The 16,587-nt window shown below is 34.8% G+C and overlaps 1 protein-coding gene across 1 annotated transcript in view; it reads right to left on the bottom strand.

Moving 5' to 3' along the window:
• LOC129242870 (uncharacterized) overlaps positions 1–16,587 on the bottom strand; it is a 143,872-nt gene that overhangs the window by 47,425 nt on the left and 79,860 nt on the right. Inside the window, exon 2 of the mRNA XM_054879763.1 lies at positions 6,153–6,376. Coding sequence (XP_054735738.1) covers positions 6,153–6,376 — 224 coding nt within the window. The remainder of the gene's footprint in view (positions 1–6,152; positions 6,377–16,587) is intronic.

The following is a 16,587-nucleotide window of genomic DNA, read 5'->3' as shown; positions in this document are numbered from 1 at the left end:
AACTGTTTAAAAAGAGAATAGATAGCTAAAAAATCACTCTTTATATCTGTGGCATGCAAATTTTTTAAATAAGTAATAAATAATTATTAATAATAAATAATGCTTCTTGTGCTTCAATTGTGAATTCAAACACGTGTAATCACTGTGTCAAAATCCAAGTCTCTTCGTCAAGGAAATATAAACTTCATAGTTGTTCTCATATAATCGGCACTTGCTGGCATTGTGTTAGTGCCACTGCGCTATATGTATAAGTATATATTAATGCACATATCCAACTATATTACAAATACTCACACGCATGCACTTTATCAGAACATGCACAAAAACCGAAAATGGAAGTGATTACAATCAGCATATTTGCGTGCTTAATTTGGCTAAAGTGTGAAAGGTGACAGCCGGTAAGCGACCAGAGTGAGCATAAAAATCGAGGTTGCTGGTTGGTTGTAAGTAAACAAAGAGCGTGCGACATGCGGGGAATTGCGCGCACGCAGAAAGTTTTAGTTTGATTAGGACATTAGAATTTTTGAGTGGATAATTTAATTAAATTAATTACTTAGCGCGCGCGACTTTTATGAGCGAAAGGTGAGAAGAAGCAAGCGCCAAGTAGAAACAAAAGTGTAACAAAAAAAAAAAAACGATTGTTTAGTGCTGCTTGCGGCGCCGCGTGCCACAAAGCATATAGCATTCGCTATTATATATGTACATAGTTCGCATACAAAGTGCCGACGTCGTGATGTGGTTGTTACTGCTGTTGTGGTGGTTTTTGTTCTGCTACTGCTGGTGGTGGCCCTAATGTGCTGGTAGTGGCAAATACGATTGTAATGAGTGTCGAATTGTTGGTGGTAAGGCAAGTATGCGGAAATTCGGTAATGGCAAAACTCACTGTTGTTGGTGTGGTTGTTGTTGGCATTACTACTGCTTTTGTTGTTACGCGATACTTGCACTCCTATTCATCACCTACAGCCTGCTGGCAATGCAGGCTCGCACAAAACCGAAGTACGCGCCTGCCTTGGAGCATATCTGCCAACATGTGCACGAGTATGTGTGCGTACGTACGACATGGCGTCGCATCGCATGGCGTATGAGTGACATTTTATTTAGTGCTTGTGTAAATAAATGCGGTCGACTAGCAAATTTGTGGCGGGTACAATTTTTGTGGCAGTATATTTTGTAAACTGATGGATTTCGTTAGTTGTTTTGGCATATTTCAAGTTTTATCCGGCAGAGCTATGCTTTTTTTTGGTTGCTTTTAGTAAAAAATCAACGAGTTTTTCTATTTGGACTCTTTTTAATGGGTGCTTGTGGTGGTAGGTACGCTAATAAATATCTTAATGACTTTAGTGCTAGTTTAGTTTTCTAACAGTCGTCAAAAAATATTTTGCGGTGGCCATTTAAGATAGACTAACGGAAACTTTCTCGATTTTTTATCAAAAAAAAAAGTAATTTGAAACAAAATATTTTGTAAAATTTTACTGAAAAATAAAATATTTTCCAAGACAAATAGCAAAATACTAAAACAAACCAAATAAAAATTGGGTTGTTTCTATTTTTATTGCTTCATAATATCAAAACCACTGCCGATACAATTGTTTATTTTATTTATTTAGGGGTCAGCGGTAGTCAGAATTTTCAAAAATATGGAATTTTTGTGTGAAAATGTGAAGTGAAAGCGACAAATACCTTTCGGGTAATTCAACAACTAATAAAGGGCGCTCGGGCGCTCCGGAGCGTTCGAGAGCAAGTTGCTAGCAGCAGCTACAAGTAACTTTAACTGCGTTTTTCTCAAAACTATGTTTTTTGAATTGATTATCACTGTAATTTAAAAACCGCTTGGTAGATTTCAATAAAATTTATACTGCTTTTGAAAAACATTAAAAACTCGTGCCTGATCGAAGGAGTTCTTTTTTTTGAGAAATTTCGATTTTTTTTAACAATTAATTGTCAGTTTTTTTCTCGAAAATCTGAAAAATTTCGATGAAATTCGAAGTTTCGTCTTGGAACATTAAAGTTTATTTTGCCCAGAAGAGCAGCACAGGCAAAATCTCCCTTTTTAATGCAATGCCTCGAGAATGGTACTGGACTGGAACCCGCAAGGGAGCAAGGGTCGAGGTCAGCCAAAGAACACTTGAAGAAGGTCGATATTACGGGGACTGCGCAAGTGAGCAAGTATATAAAAAAAAAAAAAAACAAAAAAAAATATTGCCATATACAAAAGTTAAGTAGAGAACAGATCTTCTACTTTCTAGAGGTTTGAGATTCAAAAAAGTTAAGGGGACAGATACCTGTAAAATTTCGAAAAAAAAAATTTATTTTCAATAAATGTTAATATAATCCTTTAAGAATAAAAAAAAATTTAGAACGTAAATTTAGGTATTTCTTATATTATAGATCGTCAACCGTGACGACTCTATTCTTTGCGTTCGAGCGATGGGAAAGGTATAGTTACGTTTTATTCAAACTTTAGGCGCGTTTTTTCTCAAAACTATATTTTTCGAATTGGCGTACACGATAACTCGAAAAGTTATTGACCGATCTCCCTGAAATTTTGCACACATATATTTTATGATATTACTTTCATTTAATAATTTTTTCGATTTGTTTTTGAAGCATTTTTTTCATTTTGTTTTTGAAGCATTTATTCCGTGATTTTTTTTAAATTCATATTGAAATTGTGGCATTAATAAACAAAACAATTTTGGTGTTTTGTATTGAAGTCACTGAAGCCGATGCTACAATGCCCACCGATTGAGAAGACCCGCTGCGACCTTACTGGAAGAATTGGAAGAATTTTGAAAAAATATATTGACTTCTTCATTTTAAATAATTTTAATGAAAGGGAGATCCTGCTAAGGTACATAGACACTTTTTCAGATCTCAATTGTGCGACTGTTGTAGCCGCCTTTGTCCATTTGCGCAGTGAGTTCGCAATCCAAGTCTTTACAGTCATAAGCGGGCAGCATTTTTAAATATTTTCGCAAGTGATGTTAGCTAAAATACGTTGAGGAGAGCAACTAAGAAAGGTAGTGGAATATTTCGCTCGTGTATAATTTGTGATGGTAGGCTTGTTCCCACATATTTAAACTTAAAACTCGGCAACTCGTAGCAATACCTCTTTTGAATGAAGTTCTGTAATTTTTTCTTTTTCTAATCTTTATTCATTAAATGGATGACGTGTTTCCGAGATATTTAAAAGTTCGTATTTGTGGTCAGATTTGGCTCATATTCGGAAGGAATTTAATTGAAAATCAATAATTTGCAAGAAATAGCGCTAGGCGCCGTAAGAATATTTATAAAAAATTAATTTAAATTTCGTAGTATGAACTGATTTATTTCGATTTAAATCGAAGTGTGGGCTGGATACCTAAGAAATAATATATTTGCAGAAAATGAAATGAGTTGTATTGAGGTACAGATATTCGAACAAATATTTGCAACTCGAAATTGAGGTGCCATTGATGCAAACGAAATTTTATTTCCTCCAAATATATTATCGCCTTAGTATTCCACATAAAAATGCAGATCATATTCTGTACTTTAGATATCTTCAGATAGGTTCTTATGATTTTGTATGCCATTTCATACTAAGGAGGGATAAAGTTCGGCACATCTAAATTTAGAAGGTAGGTCTTGCAACCTTTAAATTCAGAAGTAAGCCTTGTAAGTGTTTTCGGTAGATAATATTTATATATTAGGTGCGCAACTAAGTTCCCGCTGTTTTTTTTATGAAAATACAACTTTATTCTGAAAAAATGGTTACAAGTGAATCATTGAAAGTATTGCCCATCGCTGGCTACTACTTTCTCCCATCTTTCTAGTAGATCTCGTATACCGTCGCGGTAAAACTATTCATCTTATTGTACATCATACACGGATCAAGCCATTTCTTCATGTCTTTATATGAATGGAACTGCTGGCCAGTAGACCTTGCGCCATCGATCGGCCGCTTCTCGCGAAGTGCTCGGCTCAATCGTATCAATTGATTGTTTCGCTTGATTTTAACAGTTCATAATAAATAACACCAACTTGGTCCCACCAAATATATAGCATAACCTTCGCAGTGTGAATATTTGACCGAGGTGACGACGTAGAAACATGACCGGGCGGTCCCCATAACTTTCTTTTCTTTGGATTGCTATAATGAATACATTTTTTATCACCCGTCACGATGCGATGAAGAAAACCCTTCCTTTTTTGCCGCTGGAGCAGTTGTTCACAGGCGAAAAAACAACGTTCAACATCTCTTGGTTTTAACTCATAAGGAACCCAAGTCCCTTGTTTCTGAACCATTCCCAAAGCATGCAATCGCTTGGAAATGGATTGGCGGATAACTCCTAATACTGAAGGAAGCTCTTCTTGTTTTTGACACGGATCCTCATTGAGCAATGCCGCCAATTCAGCGTCTTCGAAGGTTTTTGGCCTTCCTTAACGCGGACGGTCGTCAACATCAAAATCACCGTCTTTGAAGTGACGGAACCAATCACGGCACGTTGTTTCATTTTAAGCAGCATCTTCATAAAGTTCTCGAAGCGCTTCAGCCACCGTTTTTTTTTCGAATGAAAGAGGGAAATCAACACTTCCCGCAAATGACGACTATTCGGTACAAAATCAGACATTTTCACAAAACCAAAAGTATATGATACCAAAACAAAATTACTAATGTGTCGAAACAGTTTGTTTACCATATGTCTAAGCTTGGCTTATGACGTTTAGGTTATGTTATTATATTAGAATCGGCTAACACACACTGCTGGCGGCATCTGTTGACAAACAGCGGGAACTTAGTTGCGCACCTAATATATTTTCTATAAGCGATATCTTATTATGATAATTATTTAATATGGATTATTATTTTTTAAGAGTATAATCAGAAGTATCACATGACATTCCACCTTCTCCCAATCTTTGCTAAATATAGTAATTATCATGCCAATTCTATGATTTGGTTACCGCATTCGCTTTGAAGTGCACTTTAAGCGGCATCGCCATCTCGTACTTGTTGAATCGTCAGATGGTGAAGTTATACTTGCCCGATAAATCTTTGCTATTAGTCTCTGTTTTACTGTAACGCAATTTATGTATATCCTGGTTATCAACGTATGGCGCTTATATGTATCATCGGTGCTCTTAGAACTATACCCTCTGATGCTCTGAATACTCTTTTCTTCGTATCTCCCCTAGACTTGGTTGGTACCACTGTTGCTCGGCTTGTTGAAACTAATCAATAGCACAATTTAGGTGTTGGGCACTCGGTGATAACACTCGGTCTGGGTACAACCAATCCCGTTGACTCTTGTTTTAATGAACCACATTTTAATAGGATATTTAGTACTACAATTCCCTACCTGGTCGAAAAAACTGCTTACGGTTCTTTACAGTCTGCTCAAAGCTTATCAATAAAGTTGGTTTTGGTGGCTCGCCTTCCTTATCACTGTAGAGTATTAAATGCCGAAGCTCTAGCCATTAATGACGTAGCTGTTTGATTAGGCAAAAATACCTTTAGGAAAATCTATATTTATTCTGATAGTGGACAATTTTACCAGACGTCTTCTAAGACAAAACCTAGTGAATGTCGTAAATTATTTGAAAACTCATCTATCTATCAACCAACCAACCATCTATCTATAGCCAAGGGGCGATAAAATCTCTTTGGGGGATTGCCAGTAATTCCAGTATTGCTGGTAAATGACCAATATGGGACGTCAGGCGCTCAAAGGCGCCGTTAAATCAGTCAAAGAAAAACGTCTCTAGTCTAGTTGCTGTGATCGCAGTCCATGCTCGACATGCTCAAAGATCGTCTATTACAGAAGATGCAAGAATGAGTAGGAGGAAGAGTCTATCAGACATCTAAGTAAGTTGGTTTAAGGACCGACTGCCACTTCTAGCTACCTCCCTATAATTTAACTGCCATAAGTAAGAATTTTGCTCCATTTAAGTAGTGGCATATAGAAGGTGAGTAGGATATTTCTCCACCTTTTCCTTGTGCCAACCACTTCTTAAATCGTCCACTTTGCCTCAGTTAATGGTTATCTGCACTCTAAATATCTACAAATACGTGCTCTTGTACAGATATCTACATATGAATAAGCCCTTACAAGTAACACAAAACACCGACTCGTCTTTATATGTTTATGCATATTTTTCTTCCAACTTACCTTCGGTGTGGCCACAGCATGTGCCCCATCATACACGTAGAGATGATCATTGCAGTCCAATTGCAACATATCGAAGCGTAACATGAAACGTTGTAATATCGAATGCGTTTGGAATGTGATGATGCAGTCCAGATTGCGTTCATTCTGCGACCAAAGAACAGCGCCGTCGATTTTACGATAAAGTTGCTGTAGGAAGTGATTCTTGCACAGAGCTTGCATGTAATCTGTAAAATAAAAAGCATACGAATAATAAGAAGAGAATGAAGTGAGATTTAAAGTTATTATTCGCAAGTATGTATGTGTGTATGTTTGTATGTATGAGTAAAGAGCGAGTAAATGGTTAGCGAAGATGCTAAAACTAAACCGAAGTAAGTGGCTTTCGTGAGAGTATATGTGTGTGTTGGTAGTAAACTACAGTGAAAAATGGAAGTAAGCTCCAACACACACATACATACCGAAACTAACAGTCGAAAATCACTGCTTAATACTTGCAAATGGCCAAGGAGTGGTTCCTGCATTTCGCAGTGCAGTTGATTTCATGGTTTCTGTGCTTTGCGGTCGAGTGCATTAGAATTTTAATGGCAAATAAAAAATTCATTTGCACTGCGTTAGCGAAAAACTAACACGCGAACGCGAACCTATAAAAAACGAGGACTCTTTATGCGCTGAAGCACTTACATACACACACATACATAGTTATAAAGAAGCAGATTCACTTGCAACAACTTTTCCAAATAAAAGTGTTTCTCTGCAGCTAAAAAATCAAATTCAGTTGTTGAAGGATATGGACAGCTCCTTTCCGTACTGAAAGCATTTTTCAAGATTTATTATAAAAGTTTGGTGCGTTAGTTAATGTTTAAGATCTATGGCCTCACTAAAAAGTTTCAGTCGACGAAGACCTAGTGAGCCTAGATGCTCGACTTATTACTTTATATCTCAAAATAAGATACCCTAGTGAAGGTCCTTCTCCATGTTAAAAATGCTTCGCTTCTTTCCGAGAGATCGTTGCGAAATGATATCGGCTCCTGAAAACAACTTTAATTCAAGAACTCCAAGTACGGAAGAGTGAACGGATAATGCAATTGCTCATATGTACTTATATATGCATATGGCTTGAAGAAATATGGTAGAGTAGACGTAGCTAGTCGATTTTCAAGCTTTGGCCTTAGTGATTATGGAAGGAAATCTGTACAAAACTTTTGAAGGAACAGAACAGAAACTGCATATCTTTTGAATTTGTCAAGCAAGGTGCTGCTGAGTAGATTATTTGTAGAAAAGAAAGCTTTGGTATGCAACTGCAGGTTTGTTTTAATTTAAAGTAATTTTTATTACTTATCTTAATTTTTATTTTATTTTTGATCTGACTAAATTTTTTTTTGTTTCGTTTAATTTAAATGAATTTAATTTAATGTAATTTTTTTTGTTCTATTTAATTTTTTTTTTTATTTAATTTAGGTTTTTTTATTTTTTTTTATATTTTGAGACTTTTAGTTTATTTTAAATCTTTATTATTTGTTTATTTCGTTTTATTCCGTGTTTTGACTCAAATAGTTTTTCTTACATCATTTTATTCAATTTGATTTTGTTTAGTTCAATTTCAATTTAATTAAATTTTTTTTTATATTTTTCTAATATTTAGTTTAATCAGTTCCCTTAGTTTGTTTTATTTAACTTAAACTTCGCCTTCTTTAATTTATTTTAAATAACTACAATTATTTGGTTTTTCAGTTTTATTTTTTGATTTTACCGAAAAACCTTTCGTAATCTTTCATTTGACTTAAATTAATTAAATTTTCTTTTTATTTTGTATTATTTTATTTTTTCATTTGTTAAGCTCTATTTATTTTTTTGTTCAACTATTTACGTTTATTACTGCTTTATTTTTACTACTTTAATTTATTTTAAATAATTTTTATTTGTTTTTTGCTTTTTTTTATTTATCTAAATGCTGTTATTTCGAGCAATTTAGTTTAATTTGATTTTAATTTATTTTTGTAGTCCTACTAATTTTTTAAGGAACTTAAATTGGTCACTTTAACTTCTTTCATATTTTTTAATTAAATACAATAGTTTTTGGAATTTCGGCGTATTTTATTTTGTTTAATATGTCTTAATTTATAATAAGAATAAATAAATTAATTTAATATAAATAGAGTAAATCTTACTTTATTTCAATTTATTTTGTTCTTATCTTTAATTTTTATATTTAACTTGAATATTTCGTTTTGATTTATTTAATTATATATTTTATTTATTTAGTATTTATTAATTTAATTTAATTTTTTTTTTGTAGTTTTATATCATTGTGTACCAATTTAACTTAATTTTGTTTTGTTTCGTTTTATTTTACTTTATTCATTTTATTTCAATACATTTTATTTCATTTTCGTTTGTTTCATTTTTTAGGTCTTTTTAATTTTTTAACTAACTTAAATTTTTTATTTAAATTTCCTTATTTTATTTGACATTTCTTTGTAGTTGTATTTAAATTTTTTGTTTCGTTTTGTTCTTGTTAAATTTTGTTATATTTTACCTCACTTTATTTAAATTTTTTTATTTTCTGTGTTTTATGTTTTTTATCACATTTTTTATTAAACATAATTTTGTTCGTTTCATTTAATTTTAATTTATTTTTAATGTATTTATGTTTATGTAATTTGATTCAATTTTAATTTGTTTTTTAATGTTTTTTAAATTGCCTAAATTTTATTTAATTTTTTAGTCTTATTTTATTTCGTATGTTTGTCTATGCTTGTCAAGAAACTGCACCATTGGCTGTTTGCGTGAGCGGAAGCGTAGTAGACAAGTAAGTCAGCTGAACATTGCAGAAAGGTGAATAAACGTACGAAGTAGCGCTTGTTAATTTCAAAATTTTGTGAAAATTCAGCTCTTGTTCCGAAATTTCATATGCAATAAATGAAATCGTAGAGAATGTCGCAAATGATTTCGCTTAGTGATTGCACTGCTACCATAGAAAGGGAGATGGGACGGAAGATAAGCGCAAAGCCTTGTGGGTTGTACAAAATGGCATAGAGGAAAATGTGATAGAGGAAATTATGACTTGCATTGCATATTCTAGTCGTTATTTAACGCAAAAGGAAAATGGCTAATTTTGATGATGATAAGAGCGGAAATTTCACAGAAAATTTCAAAGAGGAAAATATAGAATATATTCATAAATATACAAAGGTGGCAGGTATGTATTAAACTGGGGCAACTGATAATAAATATTATATTATATGCGGTGACTCCAACGTTTCGTTAGTTTCAGGCTATTTTCTGATAAAAGGCATGCTTAGATTCTAGAAATTTAATGAGCTGATATATTAACAATTGCATTATATACTAGCCAAAGCTGGTATGCGTTGATACGGCCCACATTTTTTCTAGCATGCGGCCCCATGTGAACCGGTATTGACCGGTGTTTACATCAGTCGCATGATGTAGGAAAGAAAGCTCCAAGTGAACGACAAAACCATATTTGCTGTGCAGATCTACAAGTTGGTGCTACTGGCAGTTTTGTGTTTCCCTTTTACAGGTATTTCGTTGAATGTCAGAGTTTGAAAGAAGTGAGCAGTACGCCAACCTGTTATTTTACTTCATCAAAAGTATTGTTGCTTCACGGGGAGGGCCATTTTCTAAGGAAGATAGGCTAGCATCCCCACTAATAATAAATAATAATAATTTCGAAGCTTCTCAGACTGATGGACTTTGCCTTCCGCTTACAATTGCCATTATAAAGTTCACGATCCACCTATCCTCAAAAGACGAGTGGGAACGGGACGATATAAGACAGGGTGAGTCCATCCATGCATGCAAAGATGGCTTAAAGCTCGAAACTATGCTGAATGGGAGGTGCATATTCCGAACATATGGGAATCTGCTTTTGTTTTCGGCAACCCGACTAATGCAGTGCCTTTCAGACTGAGCTGAGAATAATAATAAAAGCCGTGACGCCGATATAGTGTGATGCGGTACCTAGAAATGATATCTATATTTTCACTGATAGCCAGGTAGCGATAAAATCTTTCACAAAGCAGTCAACAACCTCCAAGGTAGCTTGGAAGTGCCACAAATATCTTAACAAGATGGCTGAGTCATTTCATCCAAAGGTAACGTGGTTTCCTGGCAATTATGACAGTGTGAAGAATTACAGGATCGATGAACTAGCGAGACTTAGCCCCAAGTTTATTCATGAGTATACAGGCAATGACACAGGAATACCTCAGACCTTCAAGTTACTTACTTTAGCGAAAATTGTATGAGTAGCGAATGAGAAATGCCTTTATGAAACCATCTGCAGAATCGACCTACAATTGTGGCCGGCTCTCAATGCTAGACGCACAGAATCTCTGCTAAGCCAAAATAACCACAGTCTTAGCACACTGATTTCCGCTATAACGGACAATGCCTAATAGGCAGGCAAACCTAGAGGACGGGCGTGCAAACACGTGACTTCTGCCGAAATTGCCTAGATGAGGAATAGGTAAAGACGATCTCGCATCCTTGGTCTGCTTTATACAGACGTAGATTCATTGCTTTAGGTAGACAACTATTTAATGAGTTGGAAGATCTCTGCGCTGTGGAAATCAGAGACCTTCTAAAGTCCACACAGATTTTAGCAGAGATAAGGACAAATTGCTACCGCGACATCACAATGAGCTATGCGCCGATTGTGTCCCATAGTGAAGAAATATATTTAAGAAGAAGCAGAAACACTGAAATTAAACAAAAGCTATTCCGCTTCCGCCAAAAAAAACTACCAAATTCCTCTTTAGTTTTCAGTTTTTGACTTTATTGCTATTGTATAAACGAGATTTTCGGAATTAAAAAAAAAAAAAAGATTTGGAAGTAAGAGAAAATAGTTTTCATGATTATTTGTAGCATCAAACAGTATCAGAATAAGGAAGCCTACTTTTCTAGTTTTCTCTTTACTAGTGACTTTTCTTATTTGACTTTTGCCACAAGCTCCATATTCTCGACAATGTCAACACTAAATCCAACAATTGGACACTCCGCCAAAGAATAATAAAAAAATTCAAACTTTATTTGAAAGTAAGAAGCTTTCCGCGCATTTTTTCTTCCCTTCAGCATACAAACACTGGCGGCTGTCACTTTTACTAATTCCCTTTTACACTCCTCCAGTTCTGTAATTTTTGCAAATCATTCGCGTACTTCAAAAAAAAAAAAACCCCGATTTTTTACTAGCAATCAATACATATTGAAATAACGCCGGCTAATTTTTCGCTGCTTTCCGAATTTAAGCGCATCATTAAACTTTTGTCGGTTTCAGCATATCAGAAAAGAAAATAATAACGAAAAAATTTAAGGAACAGAAAAATTCAGCGCAAAGTCAAAGATGGATCTACACAGTGAATAGCAGATGTATTGATTGAGTGCTTGAGAAAAATGGAAAAAAGTATACAGTGGAAATATTCGAAAGTTGGAAAAAGAGAGCGACAGTGAGGGAGATTTGTGAGTGCAAGTGTGAGAGGAAAATACGAAGTGGCGGGCCAAGATAGCGGGTGTTAAGCGCAGCTAATTTCTCATAATGGCCATTGAGCGATTGAGTGAGTGTGTGAGTGGGGTTGAAACCTTTGCTAAGTGCAAAATTTGCTTGCTTTTCTGCAGGCAAAGAATGACGAGAAAATCTTGTTCAACTTTTTAAATATGATTTCTGTCAACGCAGACATTTAAAGTGATATTTGCAAGGGGTGTCAAAGTTGGCAAAGAAAGTTTTTTAAGTAAATTGAAGAAACAGAGATAGGCAGTGACTAAGAGACCCAAGGAAAGGGACCGCTGGGAAAAATGAACCAAATTGCTGGAAAGCAAATACTTTGGTGGCGGCAAAAGTTTGCTAACTTCCGATTTTTCAATTGTTGGTATTAAATATGTCACTATGGCATATTAAATGAAATGCAGACAGAAAGATGTACACACTCAGAGATACACGAGTATGTATGTTAAGCAGTACGCAAATAAATGCCGAATCGCTGCTCCGTACCCCTTGTGTACCGGGTACTGCTTTGGTTGAAGTGCTGCAAAAAGTTTTTGAAAAATTAAAATTAAAATTAAAATTAAAAGAAGTATTTTTCTCGTATCACTCAGCATATTATGTTTGGTAACAGCGAGCTAGCGAGCGCAATGTGGAAAAATTAGTGTGACCCACGAGTGTCATAATGAATGTCATTTGAGCAATTAACGCCATAGTGGCGAAAGAGCTGAAAGGATTGCTGGAAACTTGCTTTGATGGCAGCTGTGGGACTGAAAGTTGTGCGTAGTGTTTGAAAAGTGAGTGAATTTGTAAGACTAAATATTGGTCACACAAAGTGGTGCAAAATTAATCATTCATTTTGGTTTTTAAATAATTTGTTTACTAAAAAAAGTAGCTTGAGTAATGAAAATCTCTATTTAGAACTTTACGCGCTCCATTTTTGTCTAATTCAGAGGTGCCATATATGATTGAGGACCAACGTCTTTTGTAAAAAGTATAAATATCCCGATAGGGTCATTAATTTTGCGTCAATTTGTAGTTTGATCATGATAAAGTTCCAAGCATATAGCTTTTATCGGCCCATTTTTATCTAATTCACAGGTGCCACATGTGATTGATCACCAACGCCGTTTGCAAAAAGAATAAATCTTCCAATAGGGAGACTAATTTTGCGCAACCTTGCAATTTGATCATACTGCTTTTATCACAATACTTAGGTAGGAGGTTATGTAAAATTTATTATAATCGTATCACTGAAACTTATTTCTTACAAGATCAGGCTTGGCGGGCTATTTGAGCAATTTCTAGAAAGTTCGAAATAGCCCACTGTGATATCTGACTATCTCAATATTCAAGCGCAATCTAACGAGGCCACATGTAGCCTGACCAGCTGATAAAAATTGAACATCAAAGATGCATCTTCGAGGGTATCTAACATTCGTATGAAGAGTGTTGAGTTAATATGCAATTTTCTAGCGTCCATATGGCCAACGATCTAATGCCTCATTTATATTCTCACAATGCTCAGTCCGGTCTGGACTGTTAGTGATGCTTTGCAAGTTAAGTGTAAGGGACTGAAAATTTTATCCGCTTATGGAAGAATTGTCTGTTCAAGAGAAAAAAACTGTAAAAAATTTTTTAGACAAACGTAACTAATTAAAGCACCTCGAATTAGTCTAATATGTACTAATTCAAATATAATTATATTTTATACCTTTAACTTGTAAAAAAGAAAAAACTCGTAATAATCCATATTCCTCTCATTTTAATATTACCCCAGCTAAAATTATAGAACCAGAAACAGGTGCTTCGACATGAGCTTTTGGTAATCATAAAATATAAAAATATAGGAGACAGTACACTGTATCTCAATTGGACCACTTGCTGTTAGTTCATTTTCTTCAAATTGCGAATATAGCAAAGAAAATGGTTGAACTCGGACTATCAGATCATTTAAACCTTATACTGTGCCATATTCCAGGATCAACGATCTGTAAACATTTTATACCAAATTTTCGGAAAAGCGAATTTTCTCATGTAAATACAAAGACATTTCGCAAAGCATTGCCAGCAATATTGCAAAAACATAAAAAGTTAAAAAAAAGAACTGTTGTCCCTGATTTTGATCATATAGCAAATTTAAGGAGTAGCAGCAACTATTTGTTGTTTTTCTGTTTGGTCACCTTAATATAAGGAGTGGTCGGATTCTACTCTTTACAATATCGTTAGAACTTGTAAAGTGTAAATACGTTGTAGATTAACCAGCTTCTATTGAAGCATTGAAAGCCAACATTACTAAAGTTATTCACGAGATACCGACCGAGGCCCTCCAATATTTCTATTATCTTTAAAAAGTAAATGCCATGAATGGTTCTATACAAAAATAATAAAGATTACCCAATCAATTTTGATTTTACCAGCACATACCATCTTGGTCAAAAAGGACCCGGAACAACCGCCAGGTGATGCTCTAATCCAATTGATTTTAGTTGAATGTTTTTTTTGTTAGGTTGCTACATCTGAGGTTAACCTTCCTACCAAAATGTTCTTGCCATTGCTTGACATTTGAAAAAGTTATCCTGTCTGGAGTAAAGCTAACTCTGCACGTGTTTTCAATTTTTTGTAGTGTTTTGTTTTTAATGGATTTGAATTAGCAACAACTAATTTGTAATAAATTTTGGGTGTATAACCTTTAAAAATGTTGGCGAACTGTTTCGGTAATGATACTCTAAAGAAAACAGCCACTTACGTGTGATATGAACGCTTCAGAGGAAATCGTGAGTCCGTCGAGGATGACGAACGTAGTGGCAGGCCGTCGATATCGAAACCTGACGAAAACATCAATAAAGTGAAGAAAAGTTGATCACTAACCACAAATTAACCATCAGAAAGCTGGCAGAGGATTTAAACATTGCTTATGGATCCGTTAAGGGTTGTAGTTAATAATTTCGGTTTGCATCAGGCCCGTCATTTAGCAAACACATCATTACTGGAGACGAGACATTAATTTATAAGTATGACGCGCCATTTAGACATCAGATGAGTGAATGGAGAGCTGCGAATAAATCAACACCTCGAAAACCACAACGTTTTCAGTAAAAAAGATAGCCTTGCTCACGGCTTTTATGGATTACAACAGTATTGTGCACCACGATTTTTTCCTAAAAGGTCAGATGATAAAGTCTATTAATTGGGCATTATGAGGGGTTTATACCAAGCAATTCGCCAAAAAATGAAAAGATTTTTGGGAAAAAACTCGTGGAATGTGCAACAAGAAAACGCACCATAACATAGTGTTATCATAATCCGTGAATTTTTGACCAAGAACGAAACGAATAGCATCCAACAGCTATTAGTTGAGCGAATCAAAAAACCACTAAAGGAAGTAATGGAAACATCAAAGATGGCTCTGAGGGTTATACCGAAAATTCAAAAGAGTTATAGAAATATTTCGACAGCTGGATCAAAGACTGGCATAAATGCGTTGCTGTTGAAGAGGAGTACTTGGAAGGTGATAATATCACTTTTGAAGAATAAACTTGTATTTATTATTTATTCCATTTATTTCGGGAGTGCGTAGGTTCGAATTTCCGTGCATGAAACAACAAATTTTTCTAATAGCGATTGCCTCCCGGCAGGCAATGGCGAATTTCCGAGTGTATTCTTGCCATGACAAAGCTCTTCATAAATATAATATCAAATATCTGCCTTTTGTAGTCGGCTTAAAACTGTAAGTCCCTCCATTGTAGAATAACGTAAAGAAGTACGCCCCAAATAGGAGGAAGAGATCGGCCAAGCACCTAACAAAAGTGTGGGCGCCAATTATATATTTTTTGTTATTTAAAAAATGTATTTAAAAACAAAATTAGATGATTAATTTTGCGACAAGAAACGTAGCATGCGTTTCTGCATACGAATTTAGAGTTGGTCTTACGCTATAAATTGTAACGCAAAGGCAAATGCCGGTAAGTGGTTAGGAGTAGTCAGAATTATCAAAATTTTTTTATCAAATTGGATTTATTTTTATGCATTTTCTTAAAAATACTGTGTGAAAATTTTAAGTGAACCCCACAAATACTTTTCGAGTTATTCACAAAGGGCGCTCGTGCAAAAACAAAAAACAAAAACCATGTTTTTTGAACTGGTAGATTTCAAAAAAAGTTATGCTGCTTTTGAAAAACATAAAAAACTCGTGCCTGATTGAAGCATTTTCGTTTCAAAAATTTCGATTTATTTAAAAAATTAATTGTCGGCTTTTTTCTCGAAAATCTGAAAAATATTTCAGGTCTCAAATTGTTAATTTTGAAAACAAAGAAAAGCTTCGATCAGGCACAAGGTTATCTAGTAATACAACTACTTTCTCTTGATTGATTTTAGATGAATCTCCAAGGACTTTTGATAATCACCACAAGGGACTACAGCGGTAACTTTTACACTTATTGACTTTCTTTTTGAAATTTTGCTAAAGTCAAGTCGAAACATGATGTATTAATGCCATGTTTTTATTTTTGTAAAATAAAGCAATTGACTAGAAAACAAAAATGATTGAAAATCATCATTTTTTCGGGCCACTTACTACCCCTAACCCCGTAAGTCTCCCGCTCTCATTCAATTTCTACTAATTTTTTATTTAATATTCTTCTTTCACCAATAACTTTGTGGCCATGTTTCACATTTGTTTCGCTTTTTGTTCTACCTCCTGTCTCCTGTCTCCGGTCTCCTGTGTCCTGTCTCCTGTAACCTGTCTCCTTAATGTTTGAACTACTTTGTTCTTCAATGAATTTTTGTTACTGATTCTTAGTCACTCACAAGTACGAGCCACGCATAAGTACGCGAACAAGCATTCAAGCGCAGGCAACCCTGCTTTACCCACTTGTTTCCACTCAAAAATATGTCTACTCAAAAGTTCATAAAGCGCTTTTTCAAAAACACTCTGCTACT

This window comes from Anastrepha obliqua, chromosome 3, assembly GCF_027943255.1.
Source record: "Anastrepha obliqua isolate idAnaObli1 chromosome 3, idAnaObli1_1.0, whole genome shotgun sequence".
Taxonomy (NCBI): domain Eukaryota; kingdom Metazoa; phylum Arthropoda; class Insecta; order Diptera; family Tephritidae; genus Anastrepha; species Anastrepha obliqua.
This window is presented reverse-complemented; position numbering and strand designations above follow the sequence as displayed.